The 25,456-nt window shown below is 52.3% G+C and overlaps 1 protein-coding gene across 4 annotated transcripts in view; it reads right to left on the bottom strand.

Annotated features, from left to right (window-relative positions):
- The window catches only part of BRD4 (bromodomain containing 4), an 84,452-nt gene that overhangs the window by 6,797 nt on the left and 52,199 nt on the right, over positions 1-25,456 (bottom strand). For all 4 annotated transcript variants that reach the window (XM_079770602.1, XM_079770603.1, XM_079770604.1 and 1 more), the window contains exons 3-14: positions 23,454-23,591; positions 22,036-22,171; positions 20,452-20,732; positions 19,451-19,813; positions 18,542-18,670; positions 13,354-13,563; positions 12,582-12,781; positions 11,997-12,292; positions 10,965-11,075; positions 1,842-1,894; positions 1,342-1,711; positions 173-757 (exon numbers count right to left, since the gene is read on the bottom strand). In XM_079770602.1, coding sequence (XP_079626728.1) covers positions 173-757; positions 1,342-1,711; positions 1,842-1,894; positions 10,965-11,075; positions 11,997-12,292; positions 12,582-12,781; positions 13,354-13,563; positions 18,542-18,670; positions 19,451-19,813; positions 20,452-20,732; positions 22,036-22,171; positions 23,454-23,591 — 2,872 coding nt within the window. The remainder of the gene's footprint in view (positions 1-172; positions 758-1,341; positions 1,712-1,841; positions 1,895-10,964; positions 11,076-11,996; positions 12,293-12,581; positions 12,782-13,353; positions 13,564-18,541; positions 18,671-19,450; positions 19,814-20,451; positions 20,733-22,035; positions 22,172-23,453; positions 23,592-25,456) is intronic.

The raw sequence follows: 25,456 nt of genomic DNA, 5'->3' as shown, positions 1-25,456 counted from the left end.
AAGACATACCTGATAGAGACACTACAAGAAGCACCCACACCATGTCAGCCACCCCTCTCCAACCTCAGCCTGAAGCATGAGCTGACCTGCCTGGCTGCTCAAGGACAAAACCCTGGACCCAGTCCCAGCCTCCCTGGGTTAGGATTAGGATTAGGAACCAGAGGCCACTTACTGGTTGAGTAGGGGTCCGACTTGTGGTGCCGGGGTGAAGGGTGATGCTGGATGACTTGCTGAGGCTTGGCGGGCTGCGGTGGGGGTGGCTGCTGGCCCTGGGGCGGGTGGGGGGGCTGTGGGCCTGGGGGTGGCGGGGGCTGCTGGATGTGGGTGGGGAACTGCATGGGTTGCATATGCACAGGTCGGGGGGGCGGCTGGTGCTGGGGCTGTGGCTGTGGCTGCGGGGGTGGAGGAGGTGGTGGCGGTTGCTGTAACTGCTGCTGCACGGAGGGATGAGGCGGGGGTGGCAGGGGTGGCGGGGGCTGGGACTGCACCTTCACGGAAGGGAGTAGAGGTGTGGGGGGCTGCACCTTCTGCAGCTGCTGCAGGTAGAGCTGCATCTGCATGGAGGTGAGGGGTGGGGTGGGTGGCTCCTCTTCCTCCTGCAGCAGCACTTGGGGTGGCTGGGCCATGGGGGGCTGTGGGAGCAGGGGTGGTTGGGCCAGAGCAGGTGACACAGCCGGGGGCCGGGCAGGCTTGGGGGGCAGGGCGGCAGCTCGGTTGCTGGGCCTCGACGGCTGCTGAGGCAACGCGTTGTGCAAAGCTAGAAGGACACAATAGTGTGGCAGTGAGGCTCCTGTGGTCCTCAGCCTGGCCGTTCTACTCCAACCTGACCTTCTACCCATCTCTGACAAGCACTCTCTCCCCACCCTCCTCAGGTCCTCACCATCTCCAGAATAAAGGCAGCTGCCAGGAAGGTCTACGGGATCGGGCCCTCACCAGTATTGTCCTGTCAGGTGGCCTGTGCCTCCCACCTCCCTCCCTTCCTCCACCTAGTCCCTGTCTTCAAGTCTCAAAGCAGGCATGTCCTAAATGCCCCCATCTGACCCTCCTATCTGGGATCAGTGTGTGTCCCCCCATTTGTAACTGGGAGTTACAGAGGGGTCACATATTTTTTCACCCAACAATGCCTGACCCAGCACGACTGACTTGGTAACTGTCTGCAAAGGCTATCCTGGGTGTTTTGTATAATTTCCACAATGGCCCTGAGAAGCTGCTGACATCCCCTTAGAGACAACTGAAGCTGAGATGGGATCTGAAGTTTGCCCCGAGTGCCCAGTGGCAGAATGGTGAGACCAGGGTGGGAAAGGGCCTCCCTGAACCTGGGCAGCCATGGCCACAGCTCACCTGGAGGAGAGACCACTGAGTGCTGGTTGAGATGAGGCGGAGTGCTGTGCTCGGGTGGCTGGGGGAGGTGAGGGGGCAGCTCGGGCTGCGGCAGGTGCAGGATGGGTTGGGTGAAGTGGCCGATGGGGTCGAAGACGCTGCCTGGGAGCTGGGGCTCCAGGACGGGCACCTGGGCGGCGATGAAGGGCGGGGGCGAGGACTTCATTGTGGGAGCAGTCTGCTGTGGCATGGAGGGTGGGGGTGGTGGGGGTGGCTGTTGCTGCTGCTGCTGCGAAGGTGGGGGTGGCGGGGGCTGCTGGGGAGGTGGTGGTGGCTGCTGGGGCCCAGGGCCCGGGGCCTGCTGCAGCTGCTGGTGATGGTGGTGATGGTGCTGCGGACAGACAGACAGAGGCTGATGTCAGGCAGGCAGAAACCTCCGGGCCAGCCCCAGGGTCCCCCGGGGCCCAGAGAGGCAGGTCACCACCACTCCCCTAAAGGAAGACACCTCTATGATCACGTACCTTCTTCTGCTCCCTCCCAGGGTGCCCCTTCTTTTTTGACTTCGGAGCCATCTCTGTGAAGGAAAAGAGAAGGTAGTGAGGTCTAGGGGAGAAGACTAAGCTGCCTTGGATGCAGAACCAGGAGAAAACAGGGTGAGTTCAGGAGAAGGGCCAGTTACGGTGAGACAGGGTGGCTGGATTGTCTGGTATGAGAGTCTGTTATGGGAAAAAGACAATGTGGGAGTGTCACCTACCCATTTGCCTGCCACTTTTCTTAGCTGGGACCATGCCTGAAAGGCCTCCCTGCCCAACTCCTGACCCCTAGCTGCATTAAAGAATAACACCTGGGAACTGGGGGTTGAGCTATGTAGACCTCTTGCCCAACATCTCCCCCTACTTTCTGGTGACAGGTCACTAAGGCAATCTGAGTGTCTGCACCCTAACCCACTGTCTTGGAATAACTATGGTGTTGGAAATGATCATAACCATGTGACAGATGAGCAAAGTGAGGCTCAGAAGTCAAGGGACTGCCCTGGATCACACAAGTGTAAAGGAGCCACACAGCTGCCTCCAATGACTGAGGTGTACTCCTTCCCATCCCCCCAGAAGGAGGCAAATAGCTTCAGTTAGGGTGAGAGATGTGGTGCAGGCTTGAGCCAAAGTCTGGCCACAGAGCCATGGGACAGGTGAGGAGAGTGCTGACACATGGAAGGCCACAGTGTGTGAGTACTTTAGGGGGGGGGGGGTGAGGGGGAAGGGAAGAAGGCAGGCCAGCCAGCAAACCTCCCAGGAACCACCAGGAGCAAACAGGGAGATGCTCAATGCCATGGCCAGCTTCTCCCTCCTCTCGGGAGAGTGGCCTCAGAAAAGCTGTGTTGGTACGCAGTGGACGTGCTGCAGGGAGAAGGCAGTATGTGCCCTGGTTCCTCAGAGGACAACAGCTTGGTGCCGCCACTGTGGGGACACATCTGTGAGGAGTGCGCTAAGAGCCAGCATGCCCCCCTTACCCACTCTACGGAACTAGCCAGCTGAATGCCCCTCGCCAAACTCCACTGGTATGCAAACCCCAGGGAGAGGGAGGGAGAGAAGCCAGGCCGGTGCTCACGGGCTGGGAAATGATGAAGTTGCTAACCACCAGGTGGGAAGTTGGAACCCACAGCGCCTTTTGGACTCACGTCTTTTGCCTGGCATCCCCTGGCTCCTTGCCAGGATGCTGGCTCTTGCTGCTAGGGTCAGAAGACATAGGCTTTGCCCAAAGCAGGGCTACCTCTTCTCATAGCTGCTTTCATGGAGGGCCATGCTAAGGTTCTGTGAGGTGCATAGCCTCAGGGTGCCATGTGCCAACCAAAGGGATAAGGGATCTGATGCCTTGCAAGAGTTCACCACTCCATGCGAGAGACAAGACAGTGACACAGACCTCAGCAGCTAGACACACATCCTCATACAAATGGCAGCAATCGGGACACCTGGGACATGAGAATTGTAGGCCCAGCCCCAAACTGGGACACTAAAAATTCCAAGAGACAGGGCTCAGGACTCTGGGTCACAGCAGGACACCTGGGGAAAGGGATACTACTGTGGGTGAGACATACAAAGGGACAGTTTAGGTGATTTGCAGGATCAAGGCCATAGGTTCTGGCAGCTACATGGTGGGGAATGGGGGAAGCATTGTACTGAAGATGCCAGGGCCCAGAACCACAGGGACCCTGCTCGTGCTGGGGGAAAGCTCAGTGCTGTGGCCACCAAAGAAGCGGAAGAGGCTTGGGTGTTCCTCCCAGACAGGATCCTCTCCCAGCATCAATTCCATGAACAGAAACTGCATGTCGAGGGAGGCGGGGACAGTTGTTCATACACGGGGCATGCTTTTGGGGAGCCTGGTGTGTGTGTGTGTGTAACTGGGGGAAGAGGGCCAGTGGGCAAATCCTGACCAGAAGACACTGTGTCATGGGAAGAGGGTTGGGGTGGCCTGTCATCTTGTGCACTTGGGGAAGCACTGTTTTTGCCACCATACAAGAGGGATGGTGGCTCTGAGTCCTATCTCCCCGTAGGCTCTGAGCGGGGAGAGAGGCCCATATGAGAACTCAGGGGGACAGAGTGCAATGGGACCCTGGGGGTTCCAGGGAACAAGTCTTGGCTGCCTTGGAAAGGTCACTGGGAGTACTCCAGGGCTCCGTGGCAGTGCCGGGTAGGATAGCCTTAGAGTGGGAGAGAGGCTGGAGGCACAAAGCATACGCTCAGGACCAGAGGACTAAAAGAACCGGCGGGGGGAACCAAGGGTGCTGGAGCCTGTTTGGGAGAGTGCATCTGGCTCATGTGGCCCGAGCCTCATGTTGGAGTGACTGGTAGGAAGACAAAACAGGTGCACGGCTTCACGACACACCAGCCCCAAGACACCCCCACACAAAACTCTCTAGAAAGGGTTACATGAAGATGGCCTCAAGTACTGTGTGATCTTTATTCCATGAAAATCTTGAACTGAACACAAATGTCATCTTTACATAGGATGGTAATTGTACAAAGAATTAAAACGTTTTTTGTAAAATCTGATTAAAACACTGATTCCTCCTCCCACACCCCCCAAATCAAGGGAAGGAGACAGGATGGAGAGTAAGGGCAGGGAAAAGGTAAGGAGCCCTAAACTGAACTAAATAGCGTCTTGGCACCAGTGGGCTCCCATCCCTCAGCAAGTCCTCAGGACCCGAAGCCAGCTGGTGAGTTGAGGCCTGGCTGGCACCTCCCACTGTCTGAGCACAGGGTCTTCAGTAAGGAGTGGGCTCTGCTCTGTGCCTGGGGCACTGGGCACAGGTGAGAGTTCGAGTTTAAAGATCATGTTCTCTGCCAGATGAAAACCCACGGGCGAGAAGGACAGGATCCCTGAACAGAGAGGGTGCAAGGACTCTGTAATCTGCGACTACAGCCCATGTACAAGTGTGTGGGAAGGGGTGGTGGGGTGGCACACAGGCTGACACTGTGGGAATCCAGGCTTCCATTTGTTCTAAGAATCTTCCCAGAAAGACAGTGCCAGCCACTTCCCAACTGTCCTTTGGGAATCTCTGGGCAAAAAGACCCCTGGCCTCAGCTAGGCCAAACTGTGCTGGGAACACATCAGGCACAGGCCAAAGGGCAACTCAAAATAGTCTGTTTGGCAAAGAGTGCTTGACTGAAAGTTGACTGGCCAGAGGACCAGAGAGCAGCCTGGACCTCACAGCATCACAGCAAGACCCTAGAGGCTGGGTGTGGGGGTGGGAGGCTAGAGCTAGAACCCAAGGCCAAGGCCAATCTGAGGCAGCAAGAGCTGCTTGGGCCTGCGGATGGTGAACTGCACCTCTTCCAGCCAGCTCCAATTCCAGAAGGCTGGTTCCAAGACACCAGCAGATGGCAAGGTCTTGAAATATGCACAAAGTATATTAAAAAAAAAAATTAAAAAATATTCCTTTAAGGCTGATGCTGTTCCTTAGGGGACTTTTCACACCAGGCAATTTTCTGCTAAGATGCTGGATTCATGACCAAAAAAGGGCCAATATTTATTTTTAGAGCAAAAAAAGCCTATTCAGTGCCTCTCAGAGGGCTTATATGATGCGGCCACCCTGGCCTGCCAAACTCCCAGCAGATGCCATTATTCCAGGGAACTGAAAAATAGGAGGGTGCTCGCACTGGCCATGTCCCTCAGACATGTGCAGGGAGCTGGCTCTAAGGGCTTTGATGCCCTTACCACTGACCAGTTCAGTGCCCTGGATTTTGAGAGCCCTTTCTCACCTACTAGCCCAGACCCTGACACTACTGGGGGCAGAGACGATGGGCTCCAGGGGCCAGGTCACAGCTGCCTCCCCAAATGCCCTCACCAGTGGCCAGCCCCACTGCAGCCTGCTCCTATTCACCTGGAAAGGACAAAAGGCGGCCCAGAGGTCCTTTTCCTATGCGACTTTAGAAGAGGCTAAAGAAATTGGAAAAATGCCTAATAGGCAACCACGGGAACAACAAAAATGGAAGGACTCCAGGGGCTGTGAGTGAGCTGTGGCTGGTGATAGCCTTCGGCTGACGGAGCTGCATGGGCCACTGAAAAGAAGGTGTGCTGAGGGACAGCCCCCATTCCTCACTTGGGAAAGCTCTAGGTGTTAGTGTGTTCTTTCTTCCATAGGGTGAATGAGATCTCCTCTGGGATCTACATGTCACTGCCAGGTCCAGGAGGGAAGTGGTTAGGATCCAGAATCCCAGAAAGAGACAGAGGGATGAAGAGAGAGAAAACATACTTGTGATGGGGCCTTGCACATGGAGCAGCACCACACGCATGCGTGTGCAGCGAGATTGTCATCACTCTGGGAGATGCCACCCACCCAGAGGAGCCCAGACGACCAGGGAGGCTGGGCGGGACAGCCGGGCAGTCTGTACACAGGAGGCCCGGGCGGCCAGCCAGGCAAGGCAGCCTTCCCGGAGGCGGGACTAGGCGTGTGCTGCTCTGATGGACATGACTAATGCACCCTGGGGACAGGCCCAGGGCTCTGAGGAATTCCATAACTTGATGGAGTCCTGTCCCTTTCACAGAAGAAAATGGACTTAAGCTAGAGCTTGCTGGGAAGGAATCTGGAACTGAAGACCGTTTTATTAAGAGTCCGTGTCCAATGATTAGGCAGGACCTACATAGAGGGAGAGAGAAACCAGTGTGAGAGAAATGGTGTGGAATGTACCGTTCCAAGTCACAAGAACAGAAGAACTGCAGACCGAGCCAGCCTCCTGTGCCCTGTTCGCTGACAGGACACCAGAGAACGGCGCCGGAGACTAGAAGCCCTGCCCCAGCCTGGCCAGCTGAGAGCAGGGACAGACCCACCTTCCCATTACAAGGGCCATGGACGTCTCCAAAACCACCCATGCCCGTTTATGCTTTTATACAAAACTGCTTCCAGGATTGGGTCCCATGCACACCCTGAATGCACAACAGCATCTACTTTACCAGCCTTTTAACGTGCGAGGTCTCTTCCTTTCTACTTGCCTGTCCTACCAGCCTGGTATTCGATGCCATCAGGCCCCACTCACTCTGAGCTTATCCCCCTGGGCCTGCTTTGCTGCACCTTGTCCATCTCAGGAAGGTGATTTGGCCCTACTCAGGACCTGGGTAGAGGGAAGAAAAGACAGGGGCTCTCGGGTGTAGCATCTACAACTAACATCTCATTTCTGCATTCCTACAAACCCCAGGAAACAAAAAAATAAACTATAAAAAGAGAAATCAGTTACAGACACAGTTAAGGGGGATGGGGGTGTAGAATAAAATAAAAACAGGCCAAGGAGGAAAGTCGTCCTTTCTTTTTCTGGGGCATGGAATTCAGCTCCCCTTGACCAGGCAGAAGCATAGGGTCATTCCCACCCAAACAGCAGAGCAGATGCCTCTGCCAGAGTCCCGGATGCATGGACACGACTGCATTCCCATGGCCTCCCAGTGCACGCATGGGAAAAACCCGCCCACTGGCTCAGCCTCTCACTCAGGGCACATTCCACAAGGCTAGCCCCGCCCCAGAATCCCGCCAGCTGCATGTGGGTGTGTGAGGGGTCACCTGGCAGTGTGGGCAGACTGGTTACAGCCCAGTCCTCCAGGTCTCTGCCTTCTCCCCCATCCCCACCAGGGGCCTCTCCACTGCCCTGAGAGCAAGCGGCACACCCTTGGAGCGGGCAACAGCAGGTCCCAAGAACAGACTGGGACCAAGTCCCTCAGAGACTCTGTGGGTCGGAAGCTGAGGCTGGTTGTCTGGGAAGAATGCCCCATGGCCTCTGCCTGCACTTTCCAGCTCAAATCTTTCCAAAACATAAAGCATTCCTTTCCCCCTGGAGCTATTAAAAAACACCCACATGCTTCAATCCTGGGAAAAGGAAAAGAGGAGACTAAAATAGCTGGAGTGTGCTCCAGCTGCAACTAGAAGACCAGGCCAAGCCCAAAAGAAATACCCCACAACTCTGAACCTAGGTCCCAGCCCTAGTAGTCGATGCCAAGGGTTGCTCCTAAGAGGGACACAAGTTGTGTGTCCACCCCCACCCAAAAAGAGCCAGACATCAGCAATATGATGGAGGGAAACAGGATGAAGAATCCTAGGAATCCTAGGACATCCCTGGCCCCATGAGCTTGGTCGACAGGATCCTAGCACTGGTGACAGGGAAGCCACAGCTCTGCCATAGCCACCTGAGACATCAGTGGAAAGGGGGAACTGGGGCACCTTTAGCCTGCCCAGATAAGGTCTACAGATGCCTTAGGGGCAGTGGGATGCTGACACTTGTACTCACTCTGTCCTCCCAATACTGAACTCTCAAGCAGATCCACACTTCAACCTGGAGCTGGGCTCAGAAAATGTGGTGGAAGAGGCTAAAAGCACTGCGTGCTGCTGAGTGGGAGAACATGTGGTAGAATGGGACTGGGCTGGGAAAGCTATGCCTGCCCTCCTCCCCTATTCTGTGAGCACACCGCCTCCTTGAACTGCAAAATGACCCCGAGGACCAGTCCCATGCCCTGATCTGCCCTCAGCATCCTTGTCTGTGAACAGCAGCCAGAGGAGGGGTCCCCGAGTTAGTGCCTCTGCTCAGTTTCTTTTGGTGACTCATGTCTCTGGGCTGTATCGGCAGAACTGACTCTTACTTAGTAATACCAGTGACAAAATATAGGCCCTTTCAGGAATTTCAGCTCCAATACAAATGGAAACACAAGGAGGGAAAAACTATTTAAGCCCCCAAAGACCAAGTAAAATACCTCTAATATGCCTGCCCCAGCAGAACCACCTGTAACTGGTTGCAGAAACCGGGGCTGTCCGGCTCCATGGACCCATCATGAGCAGCTGCTGGAAGAGCTGCCTGGGAAGTGAGTGCAGTTTCCTGTGAGGGATGGGTGGCAATGGTTGTATTCAGTGGTGCAGAGTCACAGGCTCCCACCTTGGGACCTGGAGCATCTGAGCCACAGGAACACAAACCCACAGGATGGGTCCTTCCTGATAGCAGAAGCCCCTACTGGCCCACAACAGAGCTCTTCAGTACAAACTTATGGGAAAGGAAAGCCAGGACCATGAAGGCAAAATGGAGACTCACAAACCCAAGGTGGGAAGGGTGCATGGGAAGAGGGATAAGCTGGAGTCAGGCTGGTTAACCAGAGCCCGAGTTCCTGCAGGCTGGCAGCTTGGAGACTGTAAATCTCATCCTCCTTCCCGCCAAGACAGCTGTTCCCAGGATTCTCAGATTACTTGTTGCACAATCTTTCCACTTTCTTTAAAGGAGGGGAAAATGTGAAAAAAAAGAAAAAAGAAAAAAAGAAAGAAAAACATGTTGGCAACAGGAGAGAGCTATTGAAAATGCCGTCATGGTCGCCCCACAAAGACGGCAGCAGGACACTCGGGAGCCTTGGAGTGGTCCTGCTAAGCCTGGGGGGCAGGGGCAAAGGCCAGCCATAACCCCCTAAGGTGCCACATCAGCCAAAGCAGTTCACACTCAGCCAACCTGTGCTGGTTTAATGACCAGGCCCCATGCCAATTTTAGCCTTTAGTGTTTTCTTTTGACCACTTGAATCCTTAGGCGAAAGGATGAGAAACTCCTAAGAGGAGTAGCCTGCTAGGAACCCCAGAGTGAAGGCAAACCCTACGTGTGACTGGCACCCAAAGTGAGAAGTCAGCTGCTACCAGGAATGCTAATTGGGACCAGGAATACAGCCATTCACCCTGCAGAGGGCAGCAGCCTGGCCAGGCAGCCCTTTCTGGGCAGGCATGGGCTGTGGGCGCCCCCTGCTGGTAAATGGATAAAAATGGAATGGGGGGGGGGAGGTGATGGTTAGAAAAAGAAAAAAAAGAATAAAGGATGGTGACAAAGGTGTCCTACAAACTGTACACATTAGCCTCTGCATACAGTAATACCTCAATAAATACAGAGCATGGCCTAATGAATTCCATCTCATTTGGGCCCAATGAAAACGAGGTAATTCAGCATTTGTAGCCTCAGGAAAGCCCTCAGCACCCTCTTAATTTCCCTGCAGGTGAGTCCCCTACACACTTGGAAAGTCTGGTGCCCTTACTGTAAACAGGGAAGAAGGACAGTGACAAGGACCAGAGGCCCCTGGTCCCTAGCTTCCCCTGACAGAAACAGGCTGAGCCCACACAAGGAACCTGTGCATGCAAAGCCTCAGAGCAGCATCCTCTTCCCAGATGCTGTAAATGATCCTCAAACCTCCTTGGTAAAATAAGGTCACATTATTTATATGAACTGATTAAGTGGAGCTTATGGTTTATTTCCAGTTAGAATAAAATACCAGAGACAGGACAGGTCCACAAAAGAAAATGCTTTGTTGTCCAAACACATGTTCCCCACTGTGGACATGCACACTGCTGCTTGCCTGGTGGGACATGCTGAGGCCCCCAGGACCAGCTCTCAGGTAGTCTGTAGATTGTCTGCTCAGCAGTGGCCACCCCATGGAAACAGCTGGCTCCATCTCACAGCACAGGCTGGTTGCCAGGCTTCTTCCTTAGCCTCTCTGGGTAAGTCTGAGCTTCTGCTCCCCTGAGTATCATCAGGAAAGCACACAGCTGGAAGAAGGCCTCCCTCCCCACCATTGTGCAGCTCCCAGCATCTCCACCTGCCCCACACCTCCCACACTGAAACTGTTGCTCAGGTTGGGCACATGTGCAGGCCCATGGAGCATAAAGAGAAGGACTGTTAGAGGCACAGGACTCCCATGTCCAAGTGTGCGCAGTTAGGAGCCACCAACATGGCAGTGAGCACACGCTAAGGAGGATGGCAGTGCCCCGAGTCTGGGGACAGCAGGGCTGACAGTAGGCTGCTCCACACCTGCCGAATGAAGCACATTACCTGGGATGGCCACATTGTATGTGACTGTGATGCAGGAAGACTGTGGAGCTGTGTAGGGTCACACTAGGATCAATGCCAACACCTGGGCCCCAACACCCAATATCCTCACCAGCTTTCCCCCACCCCAGTTCTGCAGTGCCAATACCTTCAGCCACTTGTGTCCTCCTAGCCCAGGCCATGAGGGAGAGAACAGGGTGCCAGGCTACCCAACACCCCAGTTAGAGTTAAAATAGTGGCCAGGCAATTCTTATGACCGTCACATAGGACAAATGGTGCTGAACACAGGTAGGAGTGGGACAAGATGCTGAGTAGGACCCTAACCTGTTTCGGAGTCTTCACTGTCAGAGGAGCTGGACTCGCTGGTGCTCTCAGACTCAGAGGAAGAGAAGCCCTTCATCTTGGAGGAGCCAGCAATCACATCCACTTTCTCGGCTGCAGTAAAACAATAAGAACTGCATCAGGCAAGGCCCAACCCTGGGGCTGCTCTTAACACAAACTTACTCCACTGCCCCACAAGCCAGAGGCTCCTGACAGCATCCTCGCCCCCAGCCAGCCCCCTGTTCCCCGTGATAAGATGCTAGCCTGCTGCCTGCTAGCCAAACACTCAGTTTACACTGGAATTTCAAGAAGCTTGCCCTGCCCCTGACCAATCTCTCAGAATCCCCTCTGCAGTGTTCATCAGGATTAAGAAACAGGCAGGAGGAAATTCCCTATGAGGAGTCAGCTAAGGCTTCCTCAGTAACTTTCCTGACAGTGAGTGAAGAGGCCCAGGACCCCTGGAGTCAGTCTGGGATGGGATGAAGGCTGCATACAATGCCCTGCTATGGATCCTAAGTCCTACTGGTCTTAAGACAAAAGCTGAGCCAAGACAAGACACTTGTAACACGAAAGAGCTACCTGGAAGACTCAGACAGAGGGGGCCATGCTGAGCTAGAGAAGAATGGCAGGCAGGCATAGAGCTACCCTAAAGACTCCCCCAGCCTCAACCCTCAGAGGCACCAAAGGGTGGGGTGAGGGGATGCTATGTGTGTGGCTTTTGGGGGAAAAGACTTCAGAGGCCGAAGATGAAAACAGCTGCTGCTCAGAGCAAGGCTTAGAATACCAAGGTGCAGGTGGGCCCCAGGTGACCATCAACCAGAGAGGTCAAGAAGGGCACTGACAGCGCAGCGTCGAGGGCCATGTCACAATCCTCCAGAGGTGTCTATGTCAAGGAAAAAGCCAAGTCTGGAAGAGAGTCACCTGAGGTGCCCACAGGGGCCTCCCTGATGGAAGGGCAGGAAAAGCAGTTTAGCCACCCTTCTTCTGCCTGGGACCCCCCTCCAACCCTCAAGCCCCGAGGGAACCCAAGGGCACCTTGAGGTTTCCGTTTCTTCCGCAAACAGGAGGTGACGTAGCGCTCCAATTCCCGCAGGGTGGATGGCTTTAGGGTCTCAAAGTCGATCTCAATCTCGTCGGGGTTGGAGTTCTTGAGAGAGGGCTCCCTCGACTGGATGATGTGTACCACTCGGCCCAGCTTCTCACCAGGGAGCTTGTTGATGTCCAGGCTGAGCTGGCGCTTCTCCTCATATGACATGGGCTTGCACTTGTCTTCCTCCTCTGACTCGTATGCTGGAGGAGGCTTGTTCTTCATGGGCACCGGCTCCTTCTTGCTATGAAGGGACAATGCAGATACTGTCAGGAATGGGTACCCTGGGAAGCTGGGGACCCGTTCCACTCCTTCACTGGAAGGGGTCCTTTCTATACCCCCACCCTGCTGGTCTTCACTGTTAACAGGGGAGCTGCTGTGGCCTGTCCCTGCCATCTGCACCATGCTACCGGTCATCCTCTCCCCCCAAACCTGGAGAACGCCAAAGGCTTGTCCCTGGGAGAAGAGCAGAGATAATCAACCTCTGACTGGGGCAGGCTAGATCCCCATGGGGGCATTAGGGTGGCACAGACCTTGTGTTACTGTTGCTACTGTTGTTTTTCTTGGTCTTTTTGGGAGGAAGTTCCTTGGCTTTGCTTTTCTTATTCTCCTCCATTTCCTCTTTCTTTTTGTGCTTTTCTTTTTTCTTTTCCTTCTTGTCTTTCTCCTTTTTCTTTGGTTTGTTCTGCTGGGGCTGCGAGAGGGCTGCAAGCTGCTCGTGCACGGCTTTGAGCTATGGAATATACAGGCAAGACACATGCCTATCACACTGGTCTTGGCGAGGACTCCCAAGCATCAGGGCCCGGGGACGAAGGAGGGAGCTGGTATAGCTCCCTGACCTGCCATCCCATCAGATTTCTAAAGTGCCCATGCCCACCCAGGTCCTGGACTCCAAACGTGCCCAGAGCAACCACCTAAACGGACAAGCTGTTAAAGCCCTTTGGCCATCCTGGGCCCAGGAGGAGGGTCCCTAGGAGACTGGGCAGGAGTGCAGACACACTGGGCACTAAAGGCCCAATGGCCAGCTTGCAGAGCAACCATGCAGCCCCTGGCTTGGCCTCCTTCTACACAATGAAAGGGTCCAGAAGCCTCCCTTCTGCCCAAAGAGCAGCCATCTCTCCCCATCTCCACATGTGACATACATATGTATATTTCAATATGCCCGTGATCTAGCACAATGGCACCACTGGGAATTCTGCTCTTGCCAGGACTCAGAGCCATGATCATCTCATGGAGAGCTCTGGGGAGAATGCTTGGTCCATGGATTCCAGGGGGAACTAGGGATGGAAGTGGTCATGCCCTCACCTGCTCCTGGAGCTCGGCCAGCCGCTGGGCTCGCTCCTCCTCAGAGTCATCAGTTGAGCTGTCACTGTCCGAGGAACTATCGCTGCTGCTGTCACTAGATGAGGGTGGGGCCACAACCTTGGTGGGGGGTGGCACCACAGGGGAGGACACAGCCACCATAGGCTCCTCAGGCTCGTCCGGCATCTTGGCAAAGCGCATCTCGAATACATCCTGAGGGGTAGGGAGGTGGGGATGGGGGAAAGCCATGCCCATCAGGGCTGCTGGGTTCCCAGGCATGTGGGGGTGGCCAGGCTGTGGCCCAGTGTCACCATAGCTTCACTGGCTGCTGGGGTCAACTCAATAGGAATAGGAAGTGAGCGGGAAGGTGAGAGCTAGACCGATGGTAACCCTTTCCCTGCCACTATGGCAAGACGCTGGCTAGGGCTTCCTGACACTAATTCCAATACTCCTCTCTCTAATCTAATGTTGAGGAGAAAGGTGCTCCTGACACAGCCTGGCACACAGTCTAGGTAAGGACAAGGGAAATAGGTGGCAGGAAGCAGACAATCACTGAGGATCCTTGATAAATGGTGGGCTGAGACCAGGACCCACAGAAAGAGTGCTTTAAGGTTCTTGTCAGGTTGGCGCTCAGTCAGCACATCCCAAGGGAACCTTCTGAATACTGGGACTGGGCACCAGAACACAACAGTGACCAGCGCAGGAGGCTCTGCCTACCTCCAGTTCACATTCCTGCAGGGAGGGTGTGGGGCCCGCAATTTTAGAGAGTGTACCAGGCAGAGCAAACAGCATGTGCAAAGGCCCAGCGGTGAAAGTGCACCCAGCAGAGCCCTCAGCCAGTGAGGAGGTCAAGCCCTGCTGCAGCAGGCACATGGCTGGGTCTGCCTCCCCACTCATCAGATCACCTCTGGGGCACATAACTGAGCAGACCCATGCCACCGGCTAAGGTGTCTCCAGAGCATGCCAGGCAAGGTAAGCAAGTTACAAGAGAGTGGATGTGGAGATGCTGAGGATAAGCTACAGGAGGGTGCCAGCTTTGTGAGGTGTAAGCACCTGAGCAGAAGCCACGGGACTACTCAACTTGAAATCACAGCCCAGGAGACTCTGATAGCTTCCAATCCGAAGATCCAGGAATCTGATGGGACTGTGAGGTCATAGCTCAGGGGGGCAGCAGCCCTCCCTGAGCACCTAGCAAGCCAGCACATGCTGCCTCACTAATTAGCTGGCAGGTCCCATCCTACCTTGAGGGCTTCATTATCATAAATCCAGTGATGACCCAGGACAGAGGACAGAAATGGAAGGAAAAGGGCTGTCTTCCCAGCAGGATATTGGGATCTGCTTTAAGCCCGGTATAAGTCAGTCAACATGGTATCTCACAGGATGGAAGGGGCCTTCCCTAAGTGTGAATTGATCCCCCCGAGAGCAGTGTGGCCCAGGAGGGCCATGGGATTGAGCTCCAAGACTGTTGTTTCAAACTGGAGCACACTTGACACAGCCATCTCTAAAAGCCCGCATGTCTCTGGAAACAGCTCCAGTTTCCCCTCCCCCTGGGGCAGGGCAGGCAGGCATCCCACACAACTGTGGTGCTGTCACCTCCCCTGAGGCAGCTCCTTTTCCAGGAAGGCCTGGCCTATCCTGAAGCAGGTCTAAGGGACATGGAGAAAACAGGAGGAATAAACAGAGACCACCACCCAGGCTGCCAGGGAAAGGGGGCTTCACACAAGAGCAGAGACCCCAGTGGCGTGAGAAAGGTCCTCTCCACCCAGGTCCCTCAGTGATTTACACAAACATCTGGAAGATTTAGGCCTCCTGCCAAGAAGCAGGGGGCAGGTGAGAGAATTGTGTCCAATAAGGTGTCAGGGCATCAGGACCCCATGAAAGGGGGAGAGCAGCACGCAGGGCCCAGCACCCAGTGCTACTAAGAGGTAACCTTTTACGAAATGGGAGATGCTTCATGCCACCTGTCTGTTGGCCCAGACTCCCCTGCCAGCTGCTAGGCAGCATTACTCTTGCCATAAGGATGTCCCTGTTTCTTCCACATAGGTTTTGGCTGCTGTGGAAATGGGGGGCGGGAAGAGAGACAGCACTTGTCCTGGTATGTCTCAAAGTGGACCCAGCTTCCCTGCCCAGCATGCCATCATCTGCACCCTACCCCATGAATCTGGACCACATTGTGATTCTTTGCACCAGCAAACCACACTAGTTTCAGAACAAGTACCTCCTCTCGCTAGAATGTTGACCAGGATCACTTAACCGGGCTGCATCAGATTCATGGAGGAAGCATACCCCTCCCCCCACTTTTTAATAAAACAGAGATGTTTAGATGCTGGGAAGCCGTAGTGCCCAAAGACCTCCAAGTGAATTGACTCAAAGCCAGGCAGGCAGCTGGAGACCCTTGGGGGGAAGTATAGTCCAGCTCCATCTCAGCCAAGTCTGGATAGTGCTATGGGGTATGGCCACATCCAAGGCACAAAGGGCACAAAAAAGAGAAACAGAATACAGGGAACGGGAGACCCACTAGGGTCCAGGTGCTGGAGATGCAGCCATGAGTGTATCCTGAGACACACACTCACCCCTCAAAAGCTTCCTGTTTCTGGGATCTAACACAGAATACCAACACGTTTCAGTTCAATTTTTTCCTTACTATAAACACAATTGCATTCTACTTTAATTTGCACTTTTTCTTTAAATAAACAGATAATCCACATGGGTACTAAACGTCCTAAATTACTTATTTCACAACAGAGAAGAGAGGCCAGTACTACTAATAGCTCTGGTCCTAAGTCACCCTCGGGCTCCTGAGGAAACCTCAAGCCCAGAAGTTTGTGACAATAGCTGCCAAGCCCAGAATTTAGAGACTGAAAGAGGAAAACAAAGAAGATCCTTTTTCATATCACACTTCCCAGGTAAATCCCAGTCCTTGGGCATAACCTAAGAGATAACAGGTCTCAAGACCGCTTACAAAGGCAAACAAGGGTTGGGGCTTTGCACCTTTCTCTCCTCTCCCTTCCTGCTGGGAAATCCAGTGATCTAAACCATGTTGATCCAGAAGAGCTTTGAGAGAAAAAAATAAAACAAAGCCCACAATGCCATACAAATAGCAACTGCCTTTCAGAGAGATGTCAGAGAGCTTGACACTTCAACTCTGCCATTCAGCAGAGACCCCACCCTCCTCCTGGTTTATTACTTTCAATAAGGTGACCCATACCTTGCATCAAAGCAGGCTGGGGGTGGAGGTGGTCCTGTGCTGAGCTACCCACCTGTGTACTGCCCAGTCCAGTCCAGCCCAGCCCAGCCCAGCCCAGCCTGGTACTTAGAATCAATGTTTAGAAAGAGGCTGCTGTGTGGCAAGCATTATCAGTGGCCTTGCTATGGGTAAAACCCGCTCTGAGCCCTAGCTGCTTTGGCTCAGTGGATAGAGCATCAGCCTGTGGACTGAAGGGTCCCAGGTTCAATTCCGGTCAAGGGCACATGCCCAGGTTGTGGGCTCGATCCCCACCCAGTGTGGGGTGTGCAGGAGGCAGCTGATCAATGATTCTTTCTCATCACCGATGTTTCTATCTCTCTCTCCCTTCCCCTCTAAAATCAATAAAAATATATATTAGGGGGGGGAAAAAAAACCCGGCCCTGAAAGCATGCTTATACCACTCCCAGAAAAGGGAAAAGAAAAAAAAAAAAAAGGCAAAATAAAGAAGAAAATACCAATCTTAAAACAGGCACAAAAGTTAGGAAGACAATCTTTGGTGCTGGCAGAGAACTTGTTTGGGTTTATCTGTTTACATGAAGGCAAATCAAGTGTGTGGGAATCAATCTGGGAAAAAGCTGCCCCAGTCCTCCCAGGAGGGTTAGGTGTTTTGTCTAAGGTGCAATACTGCGAGCACCACTGCCATCTGGTGGCCACGTGTGAGAATTGCAGTAAAATGATAAAGCCTATACTACTTCAAGAATGGGAAATGCTAAAAAAAAAAAGCGAACCAGTAGAAATGTGAAGAAAGCCAACACCACCAAATAGAGAGAGCCCCCTTGCCTCCCCAAAACTAAGACAAAATAAAACCAGGCAGGTCCATACTAATAACAAGTTTTTTTTCTACCCCAAGTGTTCTAGACACATTCTTTGAACCCAAGGCAACCCATGACTAGGACAGAGGCCAAGTGAAAGAACTGGGGAGACTGCCTTGGCTCCAGTGAAACAACATGTGGAGCTAACATATCTGGGAGGCAGGTGGGCAGCAGGGCTCAGGTGACCTTCAACTGGAATAGACCCACAAGACGCAAAAGTAGTTCCAAGTCCTGACTTCTGCCCTGAAAGTATTTCACAAGTGGCTGGACATGGGATGTGAGATGGACCTGAGCTCCAGCCAGAGCACTTGCACCTTGTGTTGGCATGTGGCCTAGCCCACGCCTGCTGTGTCTGTCCCTAAAAGCAGAAGCAACCTGGAGCCTTATATGTGTAATTTTAAAGATAAAAAAAAAAAGAAGACAGATTATAACAGTACTAAATATTGACTTTATTCTTCACAATTTAACCTCTGATCTTTCTAACCAAAGATTAATTGTTGCTATTTGTGAATATGATTCCCTTAAAAACACACACATACACACAAAGAACGTGATGTACACATTTATGCTGTAATCTGCTCCTCCATTCCCCGCACATCTACTGTGTGCACAGCCCAGGATCCACTTAAAGGGAACATGAATCCCATTAGGGCATTGTGAACACATGGGACATCTAAAAGCAGAGGCTCTGCAGTTGGAAGGCAAGCCAAGGCTTCAGGGCTATAGTAAAGAAATGCCCAAGGTCAAGTAGTTACTTTAGCTCACAACTGTGACAAAGTGTCTACCTGGCAAGAGTGTCACACCCCCGCCCCCCACCTGAGACAGGTCTGTTTTGGAGAAGAGATTGGGCCATGAGCAGCACACACACTCTTCTAACCAAGGACAACCAAATGCAAGGGAGATGGGGGCTTTCAGTGGGATACCCCAAATAAAACCCAAAATGCCCAAGATCCAAACCCCAACCAAGCCCCCTGCTTTAATTATAATGAAACGATCTCAATATGAACTGTAGGTGTTATCCGGAGTCCACTATTCCAAAGCAATGTGGCATACGCCAAAAGCAAGTGACAGAGATAAAGTCTGCCAAGGCCCACAGAGGCCTGCCCTGCCCAGGAGCTTCCCAGAGCCTCACCTGGAGCTTTCGGGCCATGGCTACAACTTCGTGGTCAGGAGGGTTGTACTTGTAGCAATTGGAGAACATCAACCGGACATCTGCACCAAATTCCTGAGCATCACGGTACTCACGGGCCTCCAGTTTAGACTGGAAAGACAAGACAGGTTGTGTCTGCCCCTGCTGGTGGAAGGTAGCAACAGGGAGGGCTACTAGCAGGAGCAAGTTGGGATTTAACCCAGACCATGGAAAGAGGTCATCACCCTAGTTCTCAGTGCCAGGTGGAAAAGGTAACACTCAACAGCAATTCTCAGGGCTGGAAACTGCCGTTAGGATGCAAACCCACCCATGTGGTCACTTTGCCTGGATAAGGGAGAAGTGGACATAGAATCCACAGAGGCAGAGCTTAAGCCAGAATTGAAAAGGGAGGGCTGGGCCCTGCTCTGACCAGGTATATAAAACTTGTTTTGGTGACACAGGACAAAACATTGGTCTAAAGGAACATAGTTGTCCCCGCTGTGCCCACCCCATGTTTGGGTAGGCTTACTCCACTCTCAGAAGGAAAATGCAAAAAAGCTTACAATAAAACCAGAAGGCCTCAGAATATGACAGTGATGAAATGCCAGCGCTTGTCGTGTGCCTCCTACCGAGAGAAGACAGCAAGGCCCTCCCCATGACACAGAGCCTGGCAAAGTCATCAAACCCCACACTCTCTGGAGCATCTACTGTATGCAAGGTGCCAGTGGCACTGGGCCCCAAGGTCAAAGAGGGCTCTTTTCCTCAGACCAAAACTGCCACATTGTCTAGGAGCATGTCCCTACAGTTCCCAGAAGGGGGAGCTGCACTCCTTTGGGCTGGTGAGGCGGCTAGAGAGCTGCTGGGGCACAGTTCTGGGGTCTTCCCTGGCCTCATGGACACCTGCTGGCCCACCTTGATTGTGCTCATATCCATGGGATGCTTGATGATGTCACAGTAGTCATGAAGGCCCAGCGCCTCCACGTCCACGGGCTTGTAGAAAGGCCAAGCATAGGCCGCATGCTTCTTGGCGAACATCTCCTTGAGGATGCCACTACAGCACTTGAGCTGCTCTGAGATCTTGCTGCTCTTGTCCAGTGCTGGGTGCTGCTGTGAGTCGGGCACATCCTTCTTTGGGGGCTTCACAGGCCGGCTGCTCTCCCGCCGGGGGCCCAGCTTGGTGGTCTTGGGCTCTGGGGGCAGCAAAGGTGGCTCATGAATGGAATCGATGGTAGTGGGAGTGGTGGTGTCTGCTTTCCTCTTAACACCCTTCTTTGTCTGCAGAAAGCACAGAAGAGATAAGCACAGTCAAGGGTGTGGTTGGCATTTCGAGCCCTCAAAGTCACTCCGGAGACCAGGTCCTTCCTATGGTCCCAACCCTCCCAAGGAATAGGAGACCGTGTCCCACCACTCTGCTCTGCAGCTGGGACAGGCCCTTCTAGGGGCAGAAGAATGCATGCCACTGAGCGTTGTATTTGCTCATCAAAGGCCAACAAAACATCCTGACGCAGCTTCCTACTCATTGTTGGGGGATTCCCAGATCCGAGCCTGCCAGTAGGCCACCTTGGAAGGCACGTTTCAGAAACTATTTAGCTAGCCTCTGTCAACATGTATGGTCTAAATCAGAAATGGGAGGGGTCAACAACCTCAGGAGACAGTGCCTCCATTATGGGATCTTTGGGTCAGTAGCTTCTGGACTATGCTGACTTAATCCTCTCCCCCATCCCCCAACACTCACAAGTGCCCTTGGGAGCCAGGACAAGCTCTTCATGAAGCACTGGCAAGGATGGGTAGCTATCTCCTGCAAGACTCACTGCTACAAATCAAGGAGATGGGGTGGGAGAGCGCTAGCTGAGGTGGTAGGAGCCCACCAGTGGTTGGGCTGGGCCACACACAAGCACATAAGGGACACTCACCTTCACAGGCTGTGGGGTGGCCGCAATGATGGGTGGATGGCTCTGCACAGGTTGGGGAGTTGGTGGGGGTGGGGGCTGAGGGGGCACAGGCGGGGGAGTCTGCAGTGGCTGGGGAGGCACCACTGTGACAGGGGTCTGGACAATGAGGTCTGGGGTGATGGTGGAGAAGGAGTGAGGTGTGGCCTGCACAGGTGGAGGGTTTTGCTGAGAGGTCTGTGTCTGCGGAGGAGTCGATGCTTGCGTTGTGTTTGGTACCGTAGAGACGCCAGGTTTTGCCGGCCCTACCAACCATAAAAGGGATAGGTGGTTAGATGCTGTATCTGACACAAGCAAGCTGACCTCCTGGGGACATTGCCACATGTGGTGAGCACAGATCCTCATAGATGTGGCACACAGTGTCACCATAGCTATTTGCCTAAGAGAAAACATCTCAAACACCCCAGACCTCAGCTAAGTCTGTCCACCTGCTGGGGAGGGTTGGGGTGGGGTGGAGAGAGAGGGTTTGCTTCAGTAGTGGTGGGTGCAATGCATTCACACTTCCTGGGGATCTTGGCTGCAAGTATCCTCTTGGGCACAAAGACCCTTCATAAGCAGGGAGGCCTGGGCTGAAGGAGGAAACACACATTGAGAGTCAGCACCAGGACTGCAGATGAAGAGCAGAAAAATGTTTATTGGCAATTTCGGGCAGTACTGTCCTCATTCCCAGAAGCACTGCCTCTGAGCAAGTGTTCCTGGTAGGGGGCGGGCATTAGAAGCCATGGCCAAGGCTTCTGGAAACTGGCAAGCTCCCACTTTCCTGAGCCACAGGGAGACTGGCCAGCTGCTGCCTCCCTGCAGCTGTGCGGGTGAGCCCAGATATACAAAGCCCTATGTCCGCCCCACATGCAGGCAGGTTCTGTGGCTAAGGGGTGACTTGAGACCAGCTCTCCTTGGCTACCCCTCAGCATTGCAGGGCAACTAACTCTCATTGCTCCCATGAAATCACCACTTCTGAGTGTGGTGGGAAGCCAGGTGAAAGCTGGCTCCTGCGAGAAGCAAATAGCTCACAGCATGGCCACCTTGCAAGCATCACCATTCTGCAGCAAGGAACCATGAACGGCAAGATGCAGAAGGCAAGAATAGGCACTGAGATAGGCAAGGCAGACTAAAAGTCCGGGCACCAAAAAACAGGCAGGGCTCCAACACAAGCACATTAAGATAATTCAGATAACAAACCCCCGAGACTCTAAGATTGGGTTTAATTAAAAATGCCTTTGGTCAGGTTAATTTCTTTTCTCTAAAATGAAAAAGCAGAGACTATCTATGGTGCTGGCAGGGTAAAAAATGAACACAATTTAAAAATATTTTAAAGAAGTATTACTTTCTTCTTAACTGAAGCCCATCAAAAAAGGCAGAGCTCTACTTTGGGGGAGGGTTACACAGTCATGGAACCCGCGGGGGCAGGTCCACCACTGAACCTGGTCCAACTGTATCCAACCAGCATCCATCTTCCTACCACTCCTAGTCTTCTACTGGAGTGAAGAGGGGCAAACAATGGGGAGAAATGAAGCCATTTCCTCGTTATTTCAGTGTGGGGGCCCCTACCCGCTTCTTTCCTTCCACGTCCTCTTCCTTTTGCCGGAACTATCATGATCTCTGTTTCTTCTGTGGGCAGTTCATTGATTTTTTGCAAGAAGAGCTTCTCCAGAGCTTCTGCCATTAAGACTATGTCATCTCCAGGCTGGAAGAGACATGTAGGATGAGGGTCAGAACCGCCCCTCCCCCCACCTAACTTCTAAGCAGAGCAAGAATTCCCCACACTGTGCCACCACCTCTGCCCAAAGTGTGAAGCATCATATTCAGGTTCCCCGAGATGAACCCCAAAGGCCCACAACACAGCTATACCACTAGGCATCACAGTCTCATGTACCTGCACGTCTGCTGAACCAGCACCTCCCTCTCTAGCCTTTTAAGCTCTGGCCCATCTGAGAAACCATCCTTATGCCTTAAACATCTAGCAATCTATCAATCAGACACAGGGGCCCTTCTTTTAATACTATTCTTTTAACTTCACTAGATGTACTTGATTTACACATGATTTCCTGCTACAGGTATGTTAGCAGGGCTCCAACCATGTTCCCCAGTGTATTCCAAGCCAGCTCACTTGGGCTCTGGGCAATGACCATCTCATACTGCCTTACGGATCCCCAATCTCCCCTAGTTTGTAGTATACTGTTCCCACTCAGCTCTAAACTGAGAACCTCATCTGTGCACATTTTGCTTAAATCTAATAGTGAGAGCTGAGAATTTAAAAAAAATGTGGTAAACTTCAAGAAACTCACCTACCCATCTCTTCTGGGCAATTTTACCCACTACACCAGCAGAGGTCAAAAGGTGATTTCTGTATAGTGTCTCCCTCCAGGGTCGTTCTATTTGAAAGGGTTGGTTTTAATCACATGTGTGGTCTGAACTGTAAACAAATGATCCGGCTTCATGGCACAGCCAAGCTTAAAGGTTTGGCTACTGGATTAAGAAGTGATCTTCAGGTCTACATGTAAGACTGGGGGACACTTGCTTCTATCGCTACAAGTTGACAACAGTCATGTTCACAGTTCCAGATGAGGCAGGCCCCACTGCCCCCTCTCTCACATTGAGGTTTCTGTTTGAGCATACATTTTGTAGACTTCTTCTTGACAATTTACATCATCCAAATGGACTTTCTAACAAGTCCTCATTGTTCTTCTTACACCTTCTCTACTACACATACTCAAGAACCCAAATCCCAAGGACATAAGAAGCACGTGCTTCAAGCTAACAAGGACGGCTCAGAATAAAAACACACAGCACCCCTCTCCCCGCAAAAGAAACACAGTCATAGGCAAGACCACGGGTTCCATTACCCCTGCTTCTAACAGTGTCCTCTGTCAGACTCCAATCTACTCCAACAGCCCTACCTATGCATTTCAGACATATCCGCCTCTTCCTCCCCGTAGGGCAGCTGGACACTGGCCCCAACATCTCACCTTGTTGTAGATGTAACAATTTGTAAACATAGTGTTGAAGTCCTGGATACATTCCTGAGCATTCCAGTAATAGTTGTTTTCCAAGCGCTTCTTTATTGTTCCCATATCCATAGGTGTTTTAATGATCTTATAGTAATCCTGGAGAGCAGAGAGAGCAAAAGGCCAGTGTCACCTCTGCAGTCACACAGCACTCATAGCTGGGCCTACAGATCTCACAGGTCACTCCACAGATGCACAGCCCGAAGTTCTTCCATGGTGTCGTGAACAATTTCAAGGGGACCCCAAGATAAAGTAGACCAGGGAAGGATTCCCAAATGCTAGGTGGTAATTTGGAGAAAAAACATTCAAGTTTGCCAATTGCCCTGTCTGGGAACAGGTTGTCTTTACTGAGATTTTTGTGTGTGTGTGTATGTTAAAGTGACCTTCCATTTTAAATAAATAATGGGGAGAACATACAGCCTTTACAAAAGCAGTTTTTATCTAGTAAAACCACTTGTGGCAGGTTCTACTTTCTCTCCACAATGTGATATTTTATGCGTCCATAAAATGCAAACTCCAATGGAACCAGTAGTGGAGCTCACCCCTAACAACTGGATCCCTTACTTCTTGTCACACTGAATAATCATGGAGCAGACCTCCACCTTCAGTCAAATTCATTGGACTTTCACTTCTTTTACTTGTACACAGTTTACCACGAAGGAACCATTAGTATCTGGTACAAGTAAGCACTAAACAGGTTAACTGTCAAATGAGGAATCTGCACAGCCTTCACAGACCTTCCTCAAACCCTTGGTTCTTATTCTGCAAGTGCCAAACAGAAGGAGCCATATGGCAAGCATAGATGTCCACAAGCCCTTTGGATCAAACACTACTGTCGCCACAGCTTTCTTCTAAGTCTGGAATACTAAAACCAAATGTTTATTTTTAAAAACAACCATAGGGGAATTTGGGGACAGAACAAGCACCTAGGTTTCCAGGTGGAAGGACCAGAGAGCCAGGCGGGGGACCTGCATGCAGCCACCTAGCCCCAGCAAGAACCCCATAATTAGGCTTGAATGGGGTAACAGAACCAAGTCCAAGTGGAAGCCTATGGCAGGGGAAGGCCTATCTGTTAGCATGTGCCAACGTCCTCGCTGGGAACAGTGGTGGGCAGTACTGAAAAGGCAAGCTGGGGGTGTGAGGTTTTGAGTTGCTCTGAAACCCAGGAGAAAAGGAACAAAAATCACCAGCTCACATAGATCCCAGCTCTAGGCATCCAGGCCAAGAGGCCTCAAAGGGGAGACTGAACCAGACTTTCTACTACATTATACTGTGCTCTGATCACCTCTCCCAAGAGAATCAAGTCCAGATATATCTGTCCCAATGGAAATTCAGATTTTATTTATGGTCAGAGGTCTCTTAGAAGGTGTCAGGTGCTTGAAGTGACCACAGTGTGTCAAGTGACTCAAGGGCAAACAGGACAGTGGTTGAGGATAGAGGACATGGTAGGAGGTGGGATGAAGACAAAAAGAGGGTGGTAGGGAAAAGGGACTGACAAGGAGGCAGTGGGTTTAGTGGAATGACAATCCAACCATACATGTGTACTGAATTTGAAAGAGGCAGGCATTCTAGTGAAATGTCTGCCAACAAGAATCAGAGACGAAAATGGAGGTGAAGATCTGAAAGGCATAAGAAAACAGGGGAAGAAGGAAAGGAAACCTTTTCTGGGTGAGCCTATTAACATCTCCTAAAGTGGGAGGTGGAGGGGTGGGGGATTGAGTCCCCTGAAAAACTGGGCTTTAGCATGACATTGCTCCCAGCCTACCACCACCCACCACCACCACCACCACCACCCTGCCCCTCTGGGTCTACTTCTCACTATTCCTACCTCTCTAAAGATAATGGATCAGTGCCACTGTCTATCCGCCTCTCCTTCCTATATCAGAACTGCTGAGGGTGATGTCAACAGTCACAGAGACAAGTGGAATCCTTGACCTAATAGACAACCTGCCCCTGTGGCTGTC

The sequence above is a fragment of the Cnephaeus nilssonii genome, assembly GCF_951640355.1.
Source record: "Cnephaeus nilssonii genome assembly, chromosome: 5".
NCBI classification, from domain to species: domain Eukaryota; kingdom Metazoa; phylum Chordata; class Mammalia; order Chiroptera; family Vespertilionidae; genus Cnephaeus; species Cnephaeus nilssonii.
The sequence above is the reverse complement of the archived record's forward strand: the minus strand, read 5'-3'. Positions and strand labels throughout refer to the sequence as shown.